Raw genomic sequence first — 24456 nt, forward strand, 5'->3', positions numbered from 1 at the left:
AAGTGCATACTATCACTATACAGCATGAGTCATTATTTCCCAATATACAGGCTCTGGTGGTGTTTCCAGAACACATTAGAGGAAACAGGTTGGACTGAAAGCAATAAAACGCTTACGGGCAGAAAACTCCTCTGTGACTGACACAATATTGGAGCAATAAGGGGATTAAAGTATGTCAACGAGGAATGCAGCAGTGAAGTCTCTCCACTGATTCTGTGCTGCTGCATATGGCTCATATTTAGATGAAATGCTGATACCTCCACAGGCTGTTCCTCAATCCTCAGATTAGGAAGTCAATTTAAAAGTTGGCTGTGTTCACCTCTACTTATATGTTTTTTACTCCTGACTGTTTGTCTGTGACTGTACTGTACTAAACATCATTTCTCAAAACATGTCAAAATGATTTCTCTGTAATATTTCATTATAGTAGTCATCGGATCCTGGGATTTCCACCATTAAGAATAACTGGTTGTAAGAACTCTAGTGTAGTCATGTGGCGTTTGGGAAGTCCAACAAATAGATTCAAAGTTGGCTTAAAGGTAGAGTTGGTAAAGATTTTAGAAACATTTTAGTTATATTTCAGAATCACTATTGAGTATTCAACACAGCCGTGTAATAAAAAGAAAATAATCTGGTATCTGTGGCTGTCGCAGGACGGTAATAAACCGGTCCAATCATTTCATTCAGCCCGAATGTGACGATTGAACGGGCTACCTGCCTGCCTACCAGCGTGCACTCATTGTGCTTCACCAGAGTCTTCCACAGCTTGACAACTGTGAGTACTAACAACAGTCATGTTCGCCGTTTACATTCATTATGATATGTTTACATTCAAAAATTACATTACAATCGATCTTTCAGAGGTTGTAGCGGGATCAGTTTTAAAGCTAGAGTGAAGATACTGGCATCATATTAACGAAAAAAAACATTGGTACCAACCATGTCATACTAGCTTGTTGTCAAGGAGGCTAAATAACGCTCCAAACTTGCGCTAAATTTTGGCGAGGAGAAACTTTTTCATTTTCAAAGGGGTCCCTTGAGCTCTGACCTCAAGATATGTGAATGAAAATGGTTCTATTGGTACCCACGAGTCTCCCCTTTACAGAGTCATAGTCAAGTCAGCACACTGACACACTGACAGCTGTTGTTGTCTGTTGGGCTTGAGTTTGCCATGTTATGATTTGAGCATAATTTTTATGCTAAATGCAGTACCTGTGAGGGTTTCTGGACAATATTTATCATTGTTTTGTGTTGTTAATTGATTTTTAATAGTAAATATATACATACATTTGCATAAAGCAGCATATTTGGTACATTTTGAACAGATAAAAAATGTGTTATTAATTTGCGATTAATGGTGATTAATCATGGACAATCATGCGATAAATCGCGATTAAATATTTCAATCGACTGATAGCCTTGGTTCATAATGATAATTTGAGAGGCTTTGGATGGAAACCTGAAGGGATGGACTGTCAGTGTTGGTGACTTGACGTCTTTCTTGCTAGATTTAGGGACTTTTGGAGCTAGTGCTACAAGCTACTTTCATTTGAAAAGAGTTGACAACACTGGGCTGGGTTTTTCGGTTGGATAATTTAAAAACAATCTAGTGTACTCTTTCTTGTTTCTCAAGATCACCCACCGTAGCTAATATGAGTCATTATAGAAGTTGCAGCTTTGTTGTGAAGGATTTCCCTCTATCGAGTCGCTTCTCGTTTAAATATGAATTCATATCGAATGACCTATAACGTCACAAGGGTCACTCGGAACTACTTAGTTCCTGTACTTGCGGACGAGACAGAAACTATGCCATTGATACTGTGGTATCAAGTCTCGATTACCTCATTTCTTGGTTTCACTTGATTTGGACATTTCACTGACTGTAAAGATGACTTTACCCTGACCTCCGTGACTCACTTTCACCCATTGCAGCAGCAGCAGCAGCAGCAGCAGCAGCAGCAGCCACAGCTGGAGGGCTGGACGCATCTTATGATCAGAGTCACAACAATGTCACAGGTGTTATTCACGCTGGCAAGAACTGCAGTTTCGGGTGAACCCTCATTCCAGTCCAAGGGTGGTCGAGCTACAGGCTCAACCAAACCAAATATGCCTACGAGGGTTGGACTCGTATGTACTTTTGAAGGTCGAGACTAATATCATTTGCAGTAAAGTCGCTTTTAACTTGTGGATATATTCCAGTAGAATTTTACTTTTGATACTTCTTTGATATTTCTGTACTTTTACTTAAGTAAGATTTTAAATGCAGGAGCTTTACTTGTATTTTTACATTACAGTATTTTACTTTTTGGGGCCACAAGCCAAAAAAGTTGGGAATCACTGGTTTAAGTAAGGGATAATGTACAGCGAGCCGGTCATTGTTGTGAAATAAACCTGACAGGGCGATGCGGCACTCCTGAAGGGGTTTATTTCAAACAATGAAACACTAGCTGTACGTTATCCCGCTTATTAAACAACTACTTACCTAAGAAATCAATAATTTGACACAAAAATGGTCCTCCAGAGTACGACATCAGAACTGCGTCCATAGCAACAGTCTGTTATTCATAGCAACAGTCTGCTATAAAGAAATAACAGACAGTTATTTAAACTGCTAACAACTCAGACATCTGAAATGTGTCAAGGGGCCCCAACCAGATGCTGTTATCTGTAAAAGCTTACAAACCCAAAAGGTTAGGAATCACTGGTTTAATATTTAATAATGTGTTGCATTTTATTAATGTATTGGGATTTTTTTTAAATGTAAAATATGAATCTGAAAAATAACTCATAGATACAACTGTTAAACAAATGTTATGGAGTAGAGAATACAATATTTAATACAAGTATTACAGTACTCTAATAAGTGTACTTAGTTACTTTCCACCACAGGCAAATACTAATATCCAAACTAAAGCCAATTTATTTATTTGTTTATTTGACAAGGACAATACATATAGGCATTGTTACATTTAAATAAAGTGCAATCAATGTAATGTATATAGGACTTCTAGCCGTAGCTAATATTTAATGATGCAACTAAGAATATTTAAGGTTTACTATTTAAACCAAGACTTTACTATGAATCAATTCAGGTTAAGGACTTCCTGACAGCCAATACATTTTACTGACCAGTGACTGGACCAGATCACACTTGTAATAAATGACTGATATATATATATAATTTCTTTAGTATTATTTGGTAAAGACGTGATGACACCTTGTTGTGAGATCGAATTGAACTGAACTATTATTTCTGAACTGAAAATTAAGAACTAAGAGTAAATTCGCACAATGACCGATGCCTAACTTTCCATAATATTTCATGGAAAGTCCCAATTTGGAATAGCAATGCAAAAAGCAAATGAACTGTGCATGAAGAGATAATTAAAGAAGTGACCAACGGTGCTTCCATATACAAAAACAAAAGAAACAGACAGAAGTATGAAACCCAACCCATGTCATAAAGTGAGAAATCCCTATTTCTTTATAAGAACTATTTCATTAAATCACCCGAACAATATAACAGGAAGTATAGGAATATGTTTGGATAACACATGGCCTCAATTAATAGAATATTATAAGTAAAGTGAATTCCCCAAAAGGAGAACATTCACAGTTTCCCTTTGTTCCTGGAGTGACATTGATAATGTGAGGAAGGCAGGTACAGTAACCTCCTCTTGTCCCGGTGTCACGTGATACAGCTCTGGTCCTGATGCTGCTGTTACCGGGACACTGTATGAAGAGTGATTAATGCCACAGAGCAACAGGATGAGGAGAAGCAAGGGATCCGTCAGCAACATCGTGGACTATAAAATGATGGGTTGCAAATAGTTTCAGCGCTTCAGAGGAACAAACAGCAATATACAATATACTGTAGGTTATTACAACAAACAAAATCTCTAAATCTCTAGATTTAGATGTGCTGTTGTGTTCTTTAAGTGTTAGAAATAAATCTAAAATGTAGGTTGTGCATTCTGTTTTTCAATGTTGTCATGAAATGTAGCTGAAGCACTAAGGGCGCTTTCACAAGCCATAGTCCGTTTGGTTAGTCCGAATCAGAGGGAAATTTATACTTATGGTTTGTTTTCTATTTAGTCTGGTTCGGTTTCACAGTGCGCAAATTAAAGTACAGCAAATAATACAAAAAAAAAATGAATTTGCTGAGGGGCGTGTACGAAGGAGCAGGGCCAAAGTTACTGCACTTTTGTTTATTCAGGGGTCCCTAAACAGTCTTGGAATTACATAAATTGGGTATGACTATAAAAGCTGAGACTCTTGTGGCTCCAATGAGCCCAATCGTATTCATGTGTGATGATTTTAGTCCCCATAGTAGCCATTTCATATGGTGAGACCATTTTTTGAAACTTGACCTCACTGTATAAAATGACCCGTGGTGACCTCTAGGATAATCACAACCTCATGAAACTTTATAGCCACAAACTAGAGACCTACAGCATTCAGAGAATGGATGGCTTTTCTAGGCAGATTGACAATAAGGGGGTTTCTGAGCAGTTATCAGAACAGAAGTGCTCGCCTCATATATATAGAGTGATATTGTGGTTTTAGCTGACGTGTGTCGCCTCACTGTTTTGAGCGATGCTCGTTCATGTCTATGTAGAGCGAGCACAAGCGCGAGCCCGACGCTGACTTTCGTTGACCTAACGGCCACAGGTGTCGCTGTTAACAAGCATTTCTGATTCTTACAAACAGTCCCTTTAATAATTTCTCAAAGCTATCGCTGTCACAATAAACTGCATGTTTTTTTTTGTTATTTAGTTAGTTTAGTTAATTTGATGATATTTCAAGCAACCATCAAGAAGACACTGAATAATTATTCAGTTGAGAAAATCAAGGTTTTGTAGCTTTAAGACCTCCTCCTGCTGCTTAGTGGCACTAATCACCTCTCATATAGAAACACGCATCATCGCTGCTGATCTGGAAATTCCCCTCTTTCTGCCATTTAAACGCTCCTCTGTGAGTGTGAGGGCAATGTGAGCCCAGCGAGCTGATATAACACAAAAACACCAGGCTGTGAGCAAAAAATGATGTAGTATTTCCGTGCAAAGAAGAGGACAATAGAAGAGAGAGCGGTGTGTTGCATGTTGCATTTTAAATGGGAAATTTGTTGGGCAGCTGGCGTCTCAAGGAGCCGAGCACCGTGGAGGAATGCGACTCGACGTGGGGGTCAGACTCCGAGAGCGACGAGCCGGCGGCTGAAGAGGACAGCGGCATCTCCGACTCCATCAGCCCGGCGGAGAGCGACCGGGCCCCGGGAGGAGACCCTGGAGATGAGTCCCCAAAGGTACAGTGAGGGTTAGAGAGCGTGCATGTGATGACACAGTGGGGGGGTAGGACCGGTACATGGTGCACGTTATTGACAAGGCCAGGACACAGAGAGGACAACCAGACCCCATGCTGCTGTCCTGCTGAGAAGGGCATCCAGCCTATACACCAAACTTCATGCAAAAATATGCCAATTTAATGCAGCCTTTGTTTTATGCAGAGATTTGCACTCTGAAGGTGTGAGTGAACTTTACTGACTAATTACTCTTCCTTGTGGCATTAAATCCGCCAAGCAAGCACTCCACTGTTACTGGTAAAAATAGGATATATGTCAAATTTGAGATATGTCAAATTTGAGATTATTTGACAAATTGCAATTTTAAAATGTATTCAATCTGATTATATTACAGGCCAGTGGTCCCAAACTTTTTCAAGTCAAGGACCCCTAATCTGACACAAACTAGACCACGGTCCCCTATCTGACAGGATTTCTGCTTTTAATTGTTTTATTACAGAAAGTAATAATAATAATAATAATAATTATTATTATTATTATTTATTTATTTTATATATTAAAATACAGCGAAATCTCAAGGTTCTTCACACAAAGGGTAAAACAATCACAATACAATGTTAAGATAATTAACACAAGAAACGTGATTAAAAGCATCAAAATAGGAAAAATAAAACTTAGACAAAATATTTCCTGACACAAGTTAAAAGTAACTGAAATTACTATAAAATTATAGTAATTATAAAAAACCCTAAAGGGGAAGGCTAAGAGGAACAGGTGAGTTTTAAGATTAGATTAAAATAAAACCATGACCAAAATAGTCATGAGAGAGATAAGATAAAAAATAGAACTTTATTAATACCAAAAGAAAATCTTTTGCCAGAGAGAGCTTAAACATGATATCATCTTGAATTTATCAAAATAGTTCACTGGGTTGTTGTTATTAGACCACTTCACACTGTTTCAGAATATAAAAACAGCGGGTTATTATGAATATTTGAGAAACTGTAATTCCCTGAATCACACTTTGTTAGATATTGCTTAAATTAAGACTTCTCATCATTTCTGTAAGGGCTCACAAGCCAAAAAAGGTTGGGAATCACTGGTTTAAAATTACTACCATAATCAATTAACTGGTTTGAGTAATTTTTCAAGAAAACAAAACCAAAATTCCTATATGTGAATATTTTCTGGTTTCTTTACTCCTCTATGACAGTAAACTGAATATCTTTGAGTTGTGGACAAAACAAGACATTTGAGGACGTCATCTTGGTCTTTGGGAAACACTGATTGACATTTTTTCACCATTTTCTAACATTTTATAGACCAAACAACTAATCGATTAATAGAGAAAGTAATCGACAATGAAAATAATCATTAGTTGCAGCCCTGATACGTAGATAGATATAGTTAGATATAACAGTCCCAGTGTAACACTGCGAGCCTTTCTGACCAGTGCAAGTTAACATGACCCAGATTTTATTTGGGAATCAGATCTAGTTTCTAGCGTCCTTTTGTACTGACTGCACGGCAGCGCTGATGTGAATTGTCCTCCTTTGCTAGAGAGAAATGGATGATGACAGCCCCCGACCTCAAAAGCAAAGTCAAAGCTTTTCATTCAGCTGAATGGTAGATGAGTGCTGTACTACATCTGTTAAAACACGGGACGCTTCTGTTTCTGCATTTGAACTGATTCTCTTTATTTCTTTCTCTCCTCCCTCCCTTCTTTCTTTCTTCCTCTCTCAGCTGACGGACTCTCCAGAGTCTGTTCCAAAGATGAAGAGGAGTTTCTACGCTGCCAGGGACCTCTACAAATACCGTCATAGCTACCCGGTAAACACACACACACACACACAGAAACAAAGAACAATGTGCCATTGATACCCACAAATGTAGATACGCAATTCACAGATGCTCTCTGTATACACAAATCCGGGGAAATACCGCAAGTAGACAAGTCGCCATGACTGCGGTGGCATCTCCCTACAGTACGCACACGTTTGAATGAAAGCTGTCCTAAGAAGTGTACAATTTTCTACTTTTATCTTTACTTTCTATGTAACGTTACTGTTCACAACGATGTCTAGGAGTTCGGAAGGAACCTGAGCAGTTCTCAGCTGGCTGACGTTAGCCTGAAACAAGTAACGTCAGCTGAGTTAACACTGCTTAGCTAGCGTAGCTAACGTTAGTGGGCTAAAGACACTGTCTAGGGACTGCGGTGGTCCCACAGACTAAATTAACTCAATCGACTAACTGTGGCGTTATTATGAAATATAACGTTAGTTGCTCTAACTAGGGTAACAAAATGACCACAAAGTAAACATCATTAATCGGTCGACATCACAAACAGAACACGTTCAAAGAGTCTAACTGTGTTAACTGGTGACTCTCAGCTGAAAGCGTCGTGGTTGATCAGAGTGACGGCAGCTGTGTCCTCATAAAAGCCTTCAATTTGACTTTAATCCATTTTAAATACATACTCATCTGTGTTTATTATCTACGGCGACCCTTTATGTAAGTTACTACGAGCAACCACGGACCCATTCAGCTTAAAGTCACCACGGTTAGCAGACACTGAGTCACTACGACGTGCCACCGCAGTAATGGCGGCGCCGCTAAATGGCGGAACACACAAAGCGGTCGCTAGATTCGTTCCACATTGTTGACACCCGGTGTGATCTCTTTGTTCTGTGTGTGTTTTTGCAGAACTTCAGAAAGTCCCGGCAACCCAATGAGTATCGTAACCTGCGCTTCTACTTGAACAAGATCCCTCTAGTACCTGATGGTGAGATCATACACACACTCACACCCACGCGCACACCCACACACACACACACACACACACACACACACACACACACACACACTCACTCACTGCATGCAGACCTCCTGCCATTGTGGACAGAGGAAATGTTGGCTTTGGGCTTAGTGAGTTTTGTTTGGCTAAAGGTCATGTTTGACTGGGAAAGACCAGCAGATTAGTGGACTGATCCAATGTTTAAACAAACACACACACACACACACACACACACACACACACTCACACACACTAGAAATGTGTGTGTCAGCTAATTATCCCCTGTCTCTTCTTCAGGTATCTATATAGAGGAGATTCTGACGAAGTGGAGAGGCGACTATGACAAACTGGAGCACAATCACACCTACATTCAGTGGTGAGACATTTCATCTATTCCCATTTACCTTATACAGTACGTGATTGCACCGACTCCTCGGAGGTGACTGGATTGTTAATTGGACGGTAAAAGCCACAGCAACTCTGACATGTGAAAGCTTGTCACCAGAAATAAAGTGAGAATTTTTATCAGCTGTACATCCTGAATGTAAATTTGACTGTTCGCTTTAGTTACCGTCGCTGCACCCGTCAAGCTTTCCGTTCCCACGTGGCATCTATTCACTTTACAGTGATAATGGGGGCAGATTTACTCGTCAAAATCCTTAGTCATTTTTTAATCAATGGGTTCTTCATCTCAGACAGAGGTAGACAAAAGCAGACGTCTCTTTTATAGCCAAGGACGGCTGAAAAAACAACTGTTAATCAGTTATAGCTACTGTAGCTAGCCGATTAAGCTCCATCTGACTCGTTTTAAACGGAGACCTAAATATGCACCATGATATTGTGCGAAAGACTGAGGCTAAAGCTGCATGTTCCAGGCTAAAATACAGTGTCCTCACCAGCAGGGCTGGACCCAATTATTCAACTATTTTTTTTTAACCCCTCAGGATTACAAACATGCATAAAACACACCAAACCTTCTGGAAAATGCTTCTTATTCGATAACAAATATAAATACAAACAATACGTATAGCAGAATCCTTAAAAACAAATGCCTTTAATTAAACCTAAAGACACATGTTGCAGCGCTATGTCGTCCATCTCAGCCGAGAACGGAGAAATGTCTGGCTGAGTCCTTCCCCGAGTCATGTCATGGAGACATGAGGCATAAAAAATGCACTCTCGGACTCATCATGACACAATTTTGTTCGATAAAACGTGTGTGGGGGAAGCCTCTGAGTGTGTGACATAGGAACTGTGCTGCCTTCTAATCGAAAGATGAAAGCACTCCTCTGGTCACGCCGGTCACGCACGTGCTGCAGATTGAGTACCAGTGAGTTTCCTAATTTGTGAGTTACCTCCTAGACACGACCCTGTATAAGGGAGCAATAGCGGTACTAAATGTCTGTATTTTACGGTGACAGCAGTAGCAACTGTTATGAACACTTGTGTATTTTCATCACTTCCAGAAATCTATTTTCATTTGATCTCGTGTTTTTTATTTCCTTGTGACAGGCTGTTCCCATTAAGAGAACAAGGGCTCAACTTCTACGCACATGAACTGACTCAGGACGAGATCAAAGTAAGAAACACAAGTACACACACACACACACACACACACACACACATATACATATATATACACATCGATTCTAGAGCTGCCTGCATGTCTGATTTGTTTGCACTTCCTCATTGCAAATGTTTGTCATGGTTGAGCGACAGAGTGCATCTTCCATTCAACCAATACATTAAAAACATTCCTTTTAACATGATATTTTACACTTGAAATGACGGTGTACTGAAAGTTGTTGCACTCAAGAACGTTGGTGCATTCCCTGTATAAAGCAGTTACACAAGTCTCTCAAAAAAAAGGCTTTGGAAAATACTCTGTCTCTGAATACATTTGATATCAGTTTGATCATTAGTAATGTCAACTTTGAGAATGCTTAAAGGGATAGTTCAGGTGCTTTGAAGTGGGGTTGTAAAAATATTTGAGAAAGGCTAACCTAAAAAAAATCAACCTTTTGTGATGGGAAACTGAAGCCGTTGTATCCATCTATGCTCTCGCCAAAGCCACCAGACTCCATCGAAAAAACCTGTAATTTTACCTCAGAGAACACTAGAGTTGCTGGTTTACTGCTGCCTCAATTGGTTAGTTTGTTTGTGCTATTGTGCAATTTCAGTGAATCCGATCAAAACCAAATGTGCAAGGTAAAATTACTGTTTTTTCAATAGTCTGGTTGCTTTGGCGAAAGCGCAGATAACGGTTGGTTTCATACGTTAAGTCCTGTCTGTTTCTCCAAACTGGGGGTGTGCCCACCGTCATCTACTGTAGGTAATACACTGACTAAGTACCTTTTACAACCCCACTTCAAAACACCCAAAATATCCGTTTAACCACTTGAATGTTTGTGTCTGAAGTATATTTGTTCAGCTAAGAGTAATTTTTTCTGAAATTAATTTACATCCCATTGTTAACAAGTGCAAACTGACCCAATTCAGATGTGGTTTGGGTCCATGTTAATGCCAAACAGAAAGGTGGTGTGTCCTACCTGTCAGCTGGTCTCTGATCTGCTGCGTTTAATCCCATCAGGAATTCCAAAGCACTCGGGAAGCTAAGCGGAGATTCCTGGCAGCCTATTCCCTGATGTTGGACTTCTACGGAGTCAAACTGCTGGATAAGAGCGGGAATGTTAGTCGGGCTCCCAACTGGCGAGAGCGCTTCCAGCACCTTAATGAGTAAGCACACACACACACACACAAACACACACATAAGCACTTTGTGCAGCAGCTTAGGGGTATAAAAATTGCAGCCAGAATTGGTGTGAACTTCTGGCTCGGTTGCCAATTGCTGCTTCTGTGCCCTTTAGCAAGGCAATTATTCTAAATGCCATACAACTTAATTGTTCTTCTATCAGCAGCCAAATGTGAAACGACATGTTTTTCAGTCAACGAACAGATGGTTAAAGGGTAATTTAAAGGGTGATTTATTTTTTTCTTTCACATCCCATTTCGATGGTTTCATGGCCTGACAGTAGTCACTGCGTTTTCCACCTGAATGTCACACATTGTACACTTTTAATACAAGTATGTTTTTCTCCTCAGTGCTACTACTATAACCTCCTCTAAACCTTAGCATCCGATGCTAATTGTTGCCATTATCCGAACCTCATGAGAAACAACAAATTCTCCACCATAAAGCAGCTGTTCAGTACAATTGTATTCCCTTCTCTTGCTTTTAACGTCCCAGCAAATATGCTTTGGCATCTGGTGCTCTGTGGTTTCTAAGATTGCTCTCAGGCCAAACACCCATCAGAAACAAACTATTCTTAATAATGAGGGTGCTGTATTGTCAAAGACCTTCGAATACAAGTTGATTGCAATGCCGTGAGTCATGAAGTGTTAATTTTTTAGCAGCTGATTTTGATTTAGGTTTAGTCTTTTGCTTAAAATGTATATTAGTTTTTTTCTCATTTGACTAATACAAATACTAAAGACAATTTGTTCTAATTTTCCTAAGGGAAATATTAGTATCACTTTCATCATGCGTTTAAAAAATAATAATAAGATACTTTTTTTGGCTGTTAAAGTCCCCATGAAATGAAAAAGACAGTTTGCCAGTTTTAATCCTGTGTCCCTGTGTTAATTGTTCATTTCTATCTTGTTATATGCCAAATATATGTAAAAAAACAACAACCAAAAAACGATTAATTGAGAAAATTATCAACAGATTAATCGACAATGAAAATAATCATTAGTTGCAGCCCTAGTTTTAACAATCCAGAAGATACAGTATGAATGCAGGTCGTTGAATGGTTAATTTGTCCGTCTTTCACATTAAAGTTTTATTTTCAAAAAGTAACTTTTGATTTAGTTTTAGTCTTGTTTATGTTTTATTATAGTATTTTTAACCTTAGTTTACGTTGATGAAATTCACATTAGGGTCATCATACAGAACCATTGAATATGATGTAATATATCATCTATTACTAAGACTGTAATTGGCCTTTTTCACAGGAGACATTTTGACAAGTCATAATAATACATTTTCCCCTCTTGTTTTGTTCTCTCAAGGTCCCAGCACAACTACCTGCGGATCACTCGCATCCTCAAGTCCCTCGGCGAGCTGGGCTACGAGGCCTTCAAGGCGCCGCTGGTCCGTCTGTTCCTGGAGGAGACGCTGTGCCACAACACCCTTCCCAACATGCAGCACAGCGTCCTGGAGTACTTTGTCTACACCATCCGCCTGCCGGCCACCCGCAGACATCTGCTCCGCTACGCCCGCCAGCACTACAGGCCTGCCCACGCCTTCCTCTGGGGCCCGTCACCTAAAAGGCGAGGTGGTGGTGGTGGTGGTGGTGGTGTAGGCGCTGGAAGCAGTGGGATCAGAGCACCTGCTCCAACACCAGAGCACCAGAGGAGGGGGGAGGAGAGCAACACCTCCCCATCTGCAAGTAGCGGGATTATTGTGTCTTCCCATGATGCCGTGACGTGCCAGGACCTGGCTGGAGGAGGGCTGAAGGGCTGCATGGGACTCGGCTCTAATATGGCAGGACTGGAGGGAGCGCTGATGATGGCGGGAGCTAGAGGAGAGAGGAACGAGTACAGTGAGATTTTTCCTTTGTAGTGGATAGGGTTTGATGTTTTTTAAATTAACCGGTTCAATATTTAAAGAGAAAAAAAATAATTGTTTAAACTCGAACGTTATTCTTAGCAGAGTTAAGAAGCTTCTGGATGCTGAACCTTACGGCCAAGAAGACAGTAATAGTAAAACTCATTCATACAGTCGTGTCATTAGAGGCAATTCAGGTTAAGGGCTTATCATAAACAACTATGATGTTATTTCTTCAGTTTAACTGTACTGAATATGGGGTGGGACTGAGGTGTTTGCGAAAGTGGGAGGTCATATCCTGAGCCAAGCTTAACAAACTCGCCTTGGTTCAAATCCCAAAACCATTTAAACCAGTAGAGACCCAAAAGGGTGTTGCAACTCTTTTCCTCATCAGGGCTATGATTATAAAATAACTTTAACAGCCTTATAATAGGATGTTTTGGTCTGGAACTGTGGCAGAGGTGAAATATGGTTACTGATAATGAAGACTGTTTTAGAGCTGAAAAGGTGCTGATTGGCATGTTGATCGGCTGTAGCTGGAGCTCCTCTCCAACAAGCTGGACTGAGCTCACTTTATTCAGCTGCTGTAAAGTGAAAATTATAATGTGGAGAGGGAGATCAGGGAGAATTTGTTTTGTTTTGTTTTTTACAAATCCTGTGAAAAGGACATAAAGAACACAAGAGAGAGGAAGAGTGACAAAGGCCGTAGTGGGCTAATTTGTCTTAGCAATACTTTGAAACCATAATGTTTTTTTAGATTGACTTGAAATCCTCAGTTTGTTGTTGATAATAGTAGGCACAACTCAATATTTATCTGCTCTGCAATTTTACTGTCTACAAGTTACAAAGTAGCAGCTCCCCCTCCGAAAATTGTACATAACTATAGAGCAAAAAACAAGACTTGTTTGTGACTAGGAAAAAGTTATGAATAGAGAGGCTTTTTAGTGACATTACTACTCTTCTGTAAACTATGACCAGCATCATGGAGGTCCACTGGAAAAGTGGCTATGTGCAAATGATGGCTAAATATAGTATCTAACTAAAAGGGCACTCGGAGAGCGCAGACCTCCGCCAAGGCCAAATGGCCAATCTGGCAAAAGTGAAAAATAATTTGTGTAACTGTCCTGTGATTCGGATCCGCTACAAAACAAAAACAGCCTTCCGTCCAGTTTCATGGAAATCGGGCCAGTAGTTTTTCCGTAATCTCGCTGACAAACAGACAAACCAAACTAAAAACATAACCTCCTTGGCGGAGGAAACAATAGTTCAAGATCCCTGCTGCTGTTTCAAAGCAAAGGGTGAAGTGTCGATAGATCTGTTTCAAATTGAAGGTTACTCTCTGGTAAACGCTCTCTTTCTTCACTTCAATTTTTAATAAACTAGAATGGGTTATGCTTTCCGCAAGGACGGTCACACGGATATGAGCTGACGTTGAATCGGGATGAGGAAACGTTTGGATCTTTTATACTCCTTGCAGGTTTCTCCGGGGGTTTTGTGTCAGGATGATTATTCGTTCAGCACATTGCTAATGTTTTCTATTTTGCGTTAAAGTGAACCACAATAGTGTAGTTTACCGAGGCCAAAAGGGCATGCAATAGATGCCGCGTACTGGAGTACATCTACGGTCTGCTGCGACCATGAATATTGAATTCTGATGGATCATTAGGGATTACATATTTAATTTTGTCCACCTTCAAATGGTAGTTCAAATTTCAAATAAAAGGTGTCATTCGTACTGTGGTTACATGGCTATCACGTGAACGTGTATCATTAATGAAATGGTGAATTGGTGGTGAAAAACAGCACAGAACCATGCTTTACTTATCTTGCCAATAGCAGAAAACCTCCATTATGGCTGCCTCAGAGTGTGTTGTGTCACCTAAAAGCCCTCTATATTAACTAAAAGTGATTGGATGTGGAGTGATGTGTGGTGTGTTGCACTTTTTTGACAATCTGTGTCTTCCTGTTGAGAGCGCTGTAGGTTTCTCCAGATAATTTATTTAGAAACAGATCTATATATAATCTACAAAAGGTCAGGATCTTGCCTCGTCATGGAAATGACTGATTGTTCTTATATTGTCTAAACTTACAATAATTTGGCAGTAATCATTTTATTTTCAACCAGGCGACACATAGTAGGTGGTGATGCTGTTGGCTTTATCCCTCTGAATATGACAGTTAAAAGTTTATAAGTTTGTTCAGATTTTTAACGTCTTCAAATTTGTACGTTTACATTTTTTTTTTTAAAGTATGGAAGCCCTGGGAGGCCAGTGAGAAAAAACAATTTTGGTGATTCACTCTCTTAGTCTGATCTAAATTAATTTCTCTCCTGTGTTTATGACTTAAGAACATGTAAAAAAAAAAAGAAAAGGGTTTTCTAAGTTCCACACTTTTTTCCCCACCTGTGAAACAGGTGGGGAAAAAATATATATATTGCCAGGTAAAAAAAAACGTTTTGCCAAGATAATTTTTCTAGGTACGTTTTTTTTCCGATGGCGCATTAGGGCAATTGTAGGTAAATCTAAAAAAAATCCAATTTCTTTTCTCCTAAATGTATTACTTTAATCTCAGAATTTGTTTTCTGAAGAGTTTTTTCTATGAATATTGCCCAGATCCATAATTAATTTATTGTCTTTTTCAACCTATAATGGTGCTAATACTCGTCGTATTTTTTTCATCTGTGAAAACAGGTGCACCATTACAACATGTTCTAAATAGGACTGAACGCATTCATGTTTTCATCCAGCTGAGTTTTAATTTACATAACGTTCTAATAATAAGATAATATGTACCTTGTGTTTAGAGTGTATCGAGAAATTTAAATTCACCCGGAAGAGTATTACAACACTTTGAAAAATGATTTTGACAACAAAAAAAAAAGCTGCCGAAATTATTTTTTTTCACCCATTTTCACAGATGAAAAAAGTACGAAAAATTATCCACCTGGCAAAGAAATTTTCCCCCCACATGTTTCACAGACGAAAAAGGAACTTTATCCTGGCAAAAACTATTTTTTTCAGACATAAACACAGGAGAAAAAAACTATTTAGATCTGACTTAGCAAATGAATCACCAGAAATTCTTTTATCCAGTTGCCTCACAAAAAACACCCCACAAAAATATTATTTCCCACCTAAAGCTGTAGTCTGATGGGGGTGTAGAAGTCAGGTGTATTAAATTAGCATGTAGAACGCTACAGTAACTCTCCACTGATAGACTAATAATTATTTTTAGGGTTACCAGCTGCTCGAGGAAGTGAAGGAGATATTACTCTCACCTCTGAGATTTTGTTAAGAAACATATCATCACCCTCATCATCAGAGGTTGACAGCATCACCTTGCTTGTGTTTGGTTTTTAATTAAAAAAGGGACAATATTAGCTTAACACATCAGGAAGTGTGTATTGGTCTGTCTAGTCCGCCGATAGGGACTCGGCAGAACCGACAAGTTAAGGCAATTTTGTTCTCATTTTAAAACACAGACATTTGAGTTCCTTGTTGCAATAGATGGATATCTGTGAAATTAAAAAGCCATGTGAGGTGTAAGACAGCAGTAATGCTTATGATCCGGTTTGAAACACTCCGTCCTGACTTCCTGTCAGCTGTTCTTCCTGTAGGATAAGGCCTTTGTTTTTCATTAGCCGACAAGGTCTCTACATCGCTACCCAGCCAAGTGTATCTGATATAATTGTAAAAATAACTTTTCAGGTGAATTGTGTGACAACATGGGCTCAAGTATCTGATTTTTTAGTATACTGTATGTGTACATATATACGTGTGAGTGTGTATCTGATATTCTTAAGTGCCTTTTTTGTATTTTTTATGTTTATCGGTATGCTGTAAGGAATGTCTTTCCCAACTGATTTCCTGTACATCCTGTTTTTTGAACAGCATTTTGATATTTACATTATTGTTTGCATTATAGTCATATACAGTATGAGTATTAATGTACAGTAACAGCAGGAATAAATCCCATAAGAATTGGTGTAGAGGAGAGGTTAATAATATATAATACTTGAAATTGTTTGTATCTGGCTTATTGATTAAAATGTGATTGTTCCATAGATGAATATTCACTATGCTTGATGGGCCACAATAACTGGACATTTGCCCGAAAATGTGAAATTTGCCACACTTAACTCAAATAAAAATGGGATGTGGATTAATAATTTTGCCGTCTGGAAGTGTTTAAAGAACGTGAGCACTGTATGTAGCACTGTACATTTTATTTTACAGTTGGTAGGCACACATTTGTCAGGTGCAGAGCTGTTCTGGAAGCAGGAAGAATCTCAGTGGTTGAGGTAAACCTCCATGGTTGGAGCAAGAGAACCACAGTTTGTCTGCCAAATATATCACCGTTGAATAAGCTCACAGTAGAGGATTAGATATGCAAAGGGACTCACTTTCAAATACTTAATATAAGTAAATAAGATTATCTGCCTGACTTCTGAAACATCACTGACGTCAGATCCTCTAATCTGACTGGAACTAATGCAGTATTAATATGCACGTCGATGCCACATACAGTACTAGTGAATGGAATCACACCAGCCGGGATGCCAAATCGAACCAGGGGCATAAAATGGCCCCTTCCCCACTTCCCCACTTTCGCCCTTGCTCGGACCACACCCATCTCTGCACTCGGCCTTCATTCTTATCTCAACTAGACAAATATAAACACCTGGCAAAGTACTCAAAACGACCTCTGTGATAATTCCTGCTACAGTAGGTGAGACACCTACTGGACCACATTTTGACATGGTGCTCACACACAGACACAACTACACACCTTTAAAGTTTTGTGACGCCAAATCGGGCCAGGGGCATAAAGTGTGGGGCCCCCCTTCGGCCCCCCTGCTCGGACCTACAAATTGTCTCCTCACAATTCTATTCAAGATTTTAACCCACACATATAAAGCTGCCAACATGTGAAATGGACTCGCACACTGCCTTCCAAGTACTCTATAGACCAGACCAGCATCACGTCATCAAGCGCCAAGGCCGCGCCCCCTTTTGGGCGAAAAAATACCAAGCCCCCAGGAAGTGCGCCGGTCGTCGATCCCGACTTTCGTAGTGGCCAAACGGCGGTACTGGAACCAACAGAGGTTTTCCGTGTCTTGTAAAGTGACGGGGCTCCGCATCAAGAAACGTTATCGTCTCTGACCGGGTGCCGGTTTCTCCCTCCGGGCGCGCGCGGTCGGGAGGCTGAAGCAGGAAAAGCCAACACTAGGATCAGCAGTGATTCATGGAGAGACCTTCGTCTGGTCAGCTAACATTGCTGCCGAGCAGCTGAAATATAGAGTGATATTGTGGTTTTAGGTGACGTGTGTCGCCTCACTGTTTTGAGCGATGCTTGTTCATGTCTATGTAGAGCGAGCACAAGCGCGAGCAACAGGGCGCGCTGACTTTTGTTGACTTAACGGCCACAGGTGTCGCTTTTAACAAGCAATTTCTGATTCTTACAAACACTCCCTTTAATACAGTCTGTACACACCAAAGCTATTGTTAGAAAGGTGGTAATAATCAGGCTAATAAGTGAAAACACCTGTGTGAGTGGCATTAATGATGTTTAGAAAACAATGTGGACACTGGAAAGTATATACATTTTAACAGAGTATACAACAGCCCAAGTGAGGAGAAGTCATGTTGAGTTAAAGCTAAAGTTAATAACACACCTTTCATCTGGCTAGTTGTGCATTTCATTGATGTAGCTATAGCTAAACGTTTCAGATAAAGCACAACACCACTGGATCATAGGTTGCTCACCTGTAGAAGAAATGTAGTTAACTCTGCAACAGTACAGAAGTTTCTTAAGGGTCTGAAATAGATGGACGATCTCCACTTCTTCCCACTGTACAAAAGTTTAGTCAAAATATCCGGATAGGGAGCTTCCATCTGGAGATATTGATGTTATTTGGAGCCAGCGTGGTCCAGAGTGGGGGGTTGCTAGGCTACGCTGCGGTATCGAGGTCCCGCCCACACACCCGCCTGAGCCAATCAGGAGCCGAGTACGGCCACAGCAGTTAGGTTTGTTTTGTTTCATAGACTGGATCCCCATTGGCTGACACCATGGCAACCGCTCATCTTCCTGAGGTCCACAGAAATGACGTAATACACATGACATACAGTTAAAGTAGTACACTCACAGCAGCTGTCAATCACAGCTGTCAAACATCCTTTTTATAATATAACTAATTAAAACCAAAACTTATCAGAAAAATGAACCTATATCAGCGTGATAAGAACTACCTACCATGACAGAAACCATCTTTGGGAAACATATATTTGACGTGTACTTTGACTTTTTAATTTGGTGGGTAGGTTCAGGGGGCCTGGGAGAGACGGTGTTACTCCGAAATCTTTGACCACCAAAATCTGTGACCACAGAGTAACACATGAGGTCACCATTTCTGACGGCTGTGGTCAGAAAATGTGACCCCCACTGTATCCTGCAGCTTAGAGGATGACCTTTGACCTGCAGCTTCTACTATAGTCATACATCATATTCACATTTTAGCAACAACCTTCTTTTTTTTTAACTTTGAGCACAAAATGTGCTTATTTTTTGCTTTTCTTTGAGAGTTTTTTTGAATATATCTTTTAATTAAAGATATTCAAATAATTTATGTTTTTTAACAATTTAGATTTGTGTGTTTTCTGTCACATATTTGCCTCATTTACAGCAGGGTCACATTTTCTGACCACAGCCGTCAGAAATGTTGACCTTATTGGTGCCTTCAAATGGGGCCGTGTTTACCGTGTTCACGTCAAGAGTCCATATGAACGTTCTCCTCTTGTGGTAATTCACGACCTCGTAAGTGGAACGTTTCTGAAAGCTCAGAGTTCACGAGTTGTGACGTGTTTGTTGACGTGGCAGAGGCCATGGAAATTCATTTTTCATTGCATAATAAGTTAATATATTGCAATTTTAGTCGTAATTAGTTTTTTCTTCGTCATTTTATAATATGTCTGAGAAAAATGTTGATATTCGCAGTGTTCATTTGCCCATAACCAAGATAGCGACGACCAAATTGGCCAACTTGATGCTTCAAAACCATAGTCCACAAACCAATGGGTGACGCTACGATGACTACGTCCACTTCTTATATAAGTCTGTGATGCTGCTGTAGCTGTAGTCATCATCTTCTGTCTTTATCCTATCATCTGTTCACATCATTAGACAATTTATTTTTAGCTGTGTCCAAACAAGAAACAGATCACTCTGTTGGCAGGCATAAAATAAATGCACATTCATATAGGGCTACACTACACTGGGATAAATAGCAGACAAAAAGACAACCAATGCAGGGCTAAAAGGCAGCAGATTTTCTGCATGTAAATGCATTCACAAAAAGGACTTATTACAACGTTTTTCTTTAATCAGAAAGCTTGACGACCATTACTTACATTTCTAACGTAGTTTTGAGATATTGTTAATCATTCATGTGCACGGCCAGTTCTGAAGCTTCTTACAGTCAATCATGTGATGCCTCTCAGAGCCAAGACAAGGATTCTGATTCTCCAGTACAAAAAGGACACATCTGTTGCAGCAGATCTGCCAGCTGAATAATAGGATTAAAGTTCTCAGTGAAGAGAGCTGGAGAGGCTCTACTGTAGGTGCCTCACATTATACAAACCGACTGAAGAACTCTCTCCAACGAGTGTTTTCTCCACAAAGAAGTTGGGAGGTAATGAGAGGGATATGATTAGAAAGCTTGCTGCCGTCAGGAGAGGGCTTAAGCAGAAAGATGTGACGGCCGCAGTCTTCAAAGAGCATCAGATCTGTTGTAGTGTGACTCATCTCACTCCCACTGAACCTTTCTTGTTTTTCCCATCTGTGACAGCGACAATCCTTCCACAATGAGAAAACACTAGAGAGGAGAGATGAAGTGTCAGCTGCTACCACAATAGATATGATCTACACATGATGCAGTTTTAAAAACATATTGAAAACGGAAAGACACATGAAAACATGCCTGCTTTAACATCTTTCTGTCAGGCCTGTCATTAGTCCTGATTTTGCTTAGGTTGAACAGCAAGTCAGATCTGTCTGTCTTCATATAATTAACATGTTGAGACCATAGACTGTAGATAAAGACGGATGACTTGACCCCAAAAGTAAAGCCAAAGCATCTTGATCGCCCCCTGGTGGCTGGCTGCAGTATAGGTCATAAATCAGGCCCTTCCCAAAGATATTTGGTATTTCCTATCAGGCTGATGAGTTTTCAAGTGTTAATTTTTTCTGATAAGTTTGGATTTAATTAGTTATTTGATGCTATAAGAGATGTAACTTTAACTTTCCATAACCGTCACAAGTCTTTCAAGGCCCCGATCACACTGAAATACGTTGCTAGAAACGTGTCACCCGCAAAACCATTGTTTTCCTATGGTACAGTACGTCTGGCGTGTGTTCTATTCTTGCGCCACACGTCACATTTTTCTAGTCGTTTTTAGCATAAAAGTTAAAATATTCTCAACTTTTCAGCGTCAGGCGCGGAGTCGCATCGCTCGTCAATGTCACACATGGTCCAGGCAGCCAATTAAATCAAGCAATAGGCGGGCTTTACTACTTTACCACTTACTTCCTGTTTTGATACTGATCCTGATGCACACTCTGGCTCCAAATGACTAAAAATTTCAAGATGGCAGCTCCTGTATTAGAGATAATTTGGCTTCACTTCTGTACAGCGGGAGGAAGTGGAGTCATCCATCTATACAGTTTATGGTTGAGATCCATGGTCTTATGGAGGTTTAAAGACCACAGTATACAAAAAAGCCACTCTTACAGACCAACATCTCAATTTTAACTCTAACCACCACTTACATCATGAAGGATCAGTGAGGACCACCCTACATAGAGCAGATCTTGCTCTCTCTCAGCGACTGCTGCCAAGGCTGACTGAGACTGCAGCCATGTGAGAGGGAGAGTTTTGTTTTGTGTTTGGTAGTGAGGGCATTGTACCAGGATGAAATGTTTATAGGAGCAGTGAAGAGTAGTCACAGTACAGCTAACATCCATAGCATCACAGATTCAATCGCAAGTGCCGCCGTAATGGGATCAATAACTATACGCACAGCCACAGCATCACCCAGCACAGCCAGGCAGAGCAGCTGGGCTCACAGCCTGTGGCTACATACTGACGCAGCTCAGCCCTTTGAAAGGAGGAATGAGCAATAAATGCATCATGTAATGTCTCACATCATCTCTCCTTTCTGTGATATCTGCAGAGCATTTCCCTAAACAGGCAGTGTACTAGTCTATAACTGGACTGGACCAACACACTGATTGATGATGATGATCGTGATTCTCTTTTATACATATTCAAATGAGCCTTGTTGGAGGGAGCCTGAGGTCTAGGATTTTTATTGACAAAGACTGCTCCTGTGTAATTGTTGTGCATATGACAATAAATAACTAAACTATCCTGAAACATTGACTGTTGCTGTGGATCAAGGGGAATGCAAAATATATTCCTAGAAATTTGAGGGAACGCAAAAGTAGTTATGCGACGCACCAGGCGTTCCATTAACTACAATGTAAACCCATCCACGGCAACAGTAAACACACAGAGAACATGATGTGGTGACGTAGTTTAAAGAGCAAAAGAGACAAACAGGGCGGGTGGGAGGCGAGGTGGATGGGTCCAACAAACACAGGGCTTTCGTCCAGGAGACCGCTGTTTGTGTTTCGTGCGTTAAGTTTGACTTTCACTTTATAATCAGCTGTTTGTTCGTATCTTGTTTTCACAACTTCAAGCCACATTTTTAACTTTACAAATGTAGTTGTTTTAAGCCCAACCATGTAGTTTTTTCCTTAACCTAAAATATAGTGGTTTTGTTGCCTAAACCTAAGCAAGTGTCGTGTTTAATTCACAATATTAACTTACTGCGACCGCAAAGAGTGACGCCGAGGGGTCTGACAAAGCGTCAGTATGTGACGAGTTGTGCCGAATTTACACCAATTCTTTGTAACATTGGTCAACATGTCGCAGGAGTCACATGATCTGTTTACTGATTGGCTGTGGGTCCTTTCTGGTCCAACTTTAGTTTGGCAGCGGCAGCTTGCTGAGCTCGGGAGCAGCCGCCGCAGCTTTTCATAGACATTGCATGGCAGCTCTCCGAAGGCAGCACTTCGCCGCTGCTCTGGTGTGAATTTGACATTACAATGTGAAGAAAAATGTTCTCGTTATGGAAAGACAATTATTTACAGGTGTAAACTATTGTCACAGCAATGTATCATTGAGCAGATTTAAATGACCTCAACAAGATTATACTTTAAAAGTTAAAACCCATGAAATGCTGCTGTTATTATATTATGTATTGTACATAGGAATGTTATTAGTAAGCAGGATTACGTCAACACTGCAACGTTCTCTCTCCAATAGACCCTTTGGTTAACCAAAGTGACATTCACGATGTTTACTGTGCTTTTAGGACAGCTTGTTCTGTCATCATCTCTTCATCCACCTGACCTTCACACATCAGGGAAGGCTCTGACATTTTTCTTCTTTTATAGCTATGGATGAAAACCATCTGATCATAACACCTGCTCGTTATAGAAAAGCAGCTAATGAGCAGGCGTCTAACGAGCGTGTTGGCATCTCGCTGTAACGAGGTTCATGTCAAGGTACATGTAAAAAAGAACACTCTAACATTATAACGAGGTGCTAATAAGAGACTGATTGGTGCTCCGTGTGTTGCTGTAGGTTGAAGTGTTGCAGAGAGTTTCTTTTGCCAGTTAACTTTTAAAATCTGACACTGATTAATGTTCATGTCGGTCTTCCAAACAAGATCCTCACAAATATTTGATATGATCAGCTGCTCTAAAAACACAAACAGTACAGAGCAACCTGAGATTATTCGGGTTTTGGAATTTGAAAGATTGAATCTTCAAAATCGGTCAAAACGTTTGGCTGGAATGTGAGTTTTTCTTATTATACTATAGATCTAGTCTTTGGGCACATGGAACTACTGATTTTGCAGTATAGCGGGGCAGTTAAGCATAACAATTGTGCATTTTGCGACTAAAGCAACTTGGAAATCATCATCATGAAATCAGTTTTCTGCAACAATTAGGAATATTAAGCACCTGTTTGGCAGCCATTTTGCTAAATTTGCAGCGCCCCGATATCTATATCTTTTAATAACATATAAACCTATGTCTGTGCCAAATGTGTTGCTTTTATCACAAAACGCACAATGAGTATTTCAGCTTAGCTGCCCCACTAGTAGTCCCATGTGCCCAAATACTAGATATAGTGATAAGAAAATGTCTGTATTTCAGAAACTACAAAGAGAACAATCAAGTATTTGGTCTCTATGAACTCATAACAAGCTGAATATCAATGATAGGCACACATATGTAGTGTAAAAAATATATTTCGTATGGAAAAAATTTAATAAGCACAATGTTGGCATTTTTTCAAATTTTTCAAAAAATTCTGACTTTGACATTAACAAAAATGTAAGTTTTCCTGTAATCTAAAAATGTCAAAGTTGTATTATTAGATATTTTCCCAAAGTATGTTTGTACCAAATTTCAAGACTTTTGACCAATCAGAACAAATGTTGTGGCCTTTTCCTCATCATACTAAATATAGTCTTTGGGCACAAATGGGTTAAAACAGGAGGTAAATAACACTGGAAAATAGCAATGATAACACCATGGCCTACATCACTACCCATGATGCGTGCGTGTCTCTCCTGTGCACACTCACCTGATTCATACTGACAGAATGAGGAGGCCGTCCATAAT

At 40.0% G+C, this 24456-nt stretch overlaps 1 protein-coding gene and 1 long non-coding RNA gene across 3 annotated transcripts in view; one reads left to right on the plus strand and one right to left on the minus strand.

The window, feature by feature from the left end:
* LOC141774362 (uncharacterized) overlaps positions 1–12317 on the minus strand; it is a 28967-nt gene extending 16650 nt beyond the window's left edge. Inside the window, exons 1-3 of one of the 2 annotated variants that reach the window (XR_012595316.1) lie at positions 12181–12317; positions 10643–10764; positions 7140–7428 (exon numbers count right to left, since the gene is read on the minus strand). This is a non-coding gene — a long non-coding RNA (uncharacterized LOC141774362). Of the gene's footprint in view, positions 1–7139; positions 7429–10642; positions 10765–12180 lie in introns of those variants that run through there. The other variant, XR_012595317.1, reaches the window with a different exon arrangement.
* Positions 4951–15592, plus strand: ogfrl1 (opioid growth factor receptor-like 1). The gene is made up of 7 exons (XM_074646987.1): positions 4951–5302; positions 7043–7129; positions 8003–8081; positions 8391–8469; positions 9606–9672; positions 10684–10829; positions 12165–15592. Exons 1-7 carry the CDS (start codon positions 5114–5116, stop codon positions 12715–12717), a joined length of 1200 nt encoding a protein of 399 aa, XP_074503088.1. The 5' UTR covers positions 4951–5113; the 3' UTR covers positions 12718–15592.
* Positions 15593–24456: the final 8864 nt, after the last annotated feature.

Source organism: Sebastes fasciatus, chromosome 9 (assembly GCF_043250625.1).
Source record: "Sebastes fasciatus isolate fSebFas1 chromosome 9, fSebFas1.pri, whole genome shotgun sequence".
Classification (NCBI taxonomy): domain Eukaryota; kingdom Metazoa; phylum Chordata; class Actinopteri; order Perciformes; family Sebastidae; genus Sebastes; species Sebastes fasciatus.

What these genes read in the sequence shown, in the direction of transcription:
- ogfrl1 (XM_074646987.1), top strand. Translation starts at nt 5,114, where the DNA reads ATGGGAAATTTGTTGGGCAGCTGGCGTCTCAAGGAGCCGAGCACCGTG. An exon ending in AATCACACCTACATTCAGTG is followed by an intron (nt 8,470 to 9,605) that starts GTGAGACATTTC and finishes TCCTTGTGACAG; the next exon opens with GCTGTTCCCATTAAGAGAAC. An exon ending in CGCTTCCAGCACCTTAATGA is followed by an intron (nt 10,830 to 12,164) that starts GTAAGCACACAC and finishes TGTTCTCTCAAG; the next exon opens with GTCCCAGCACAACTACCTGC.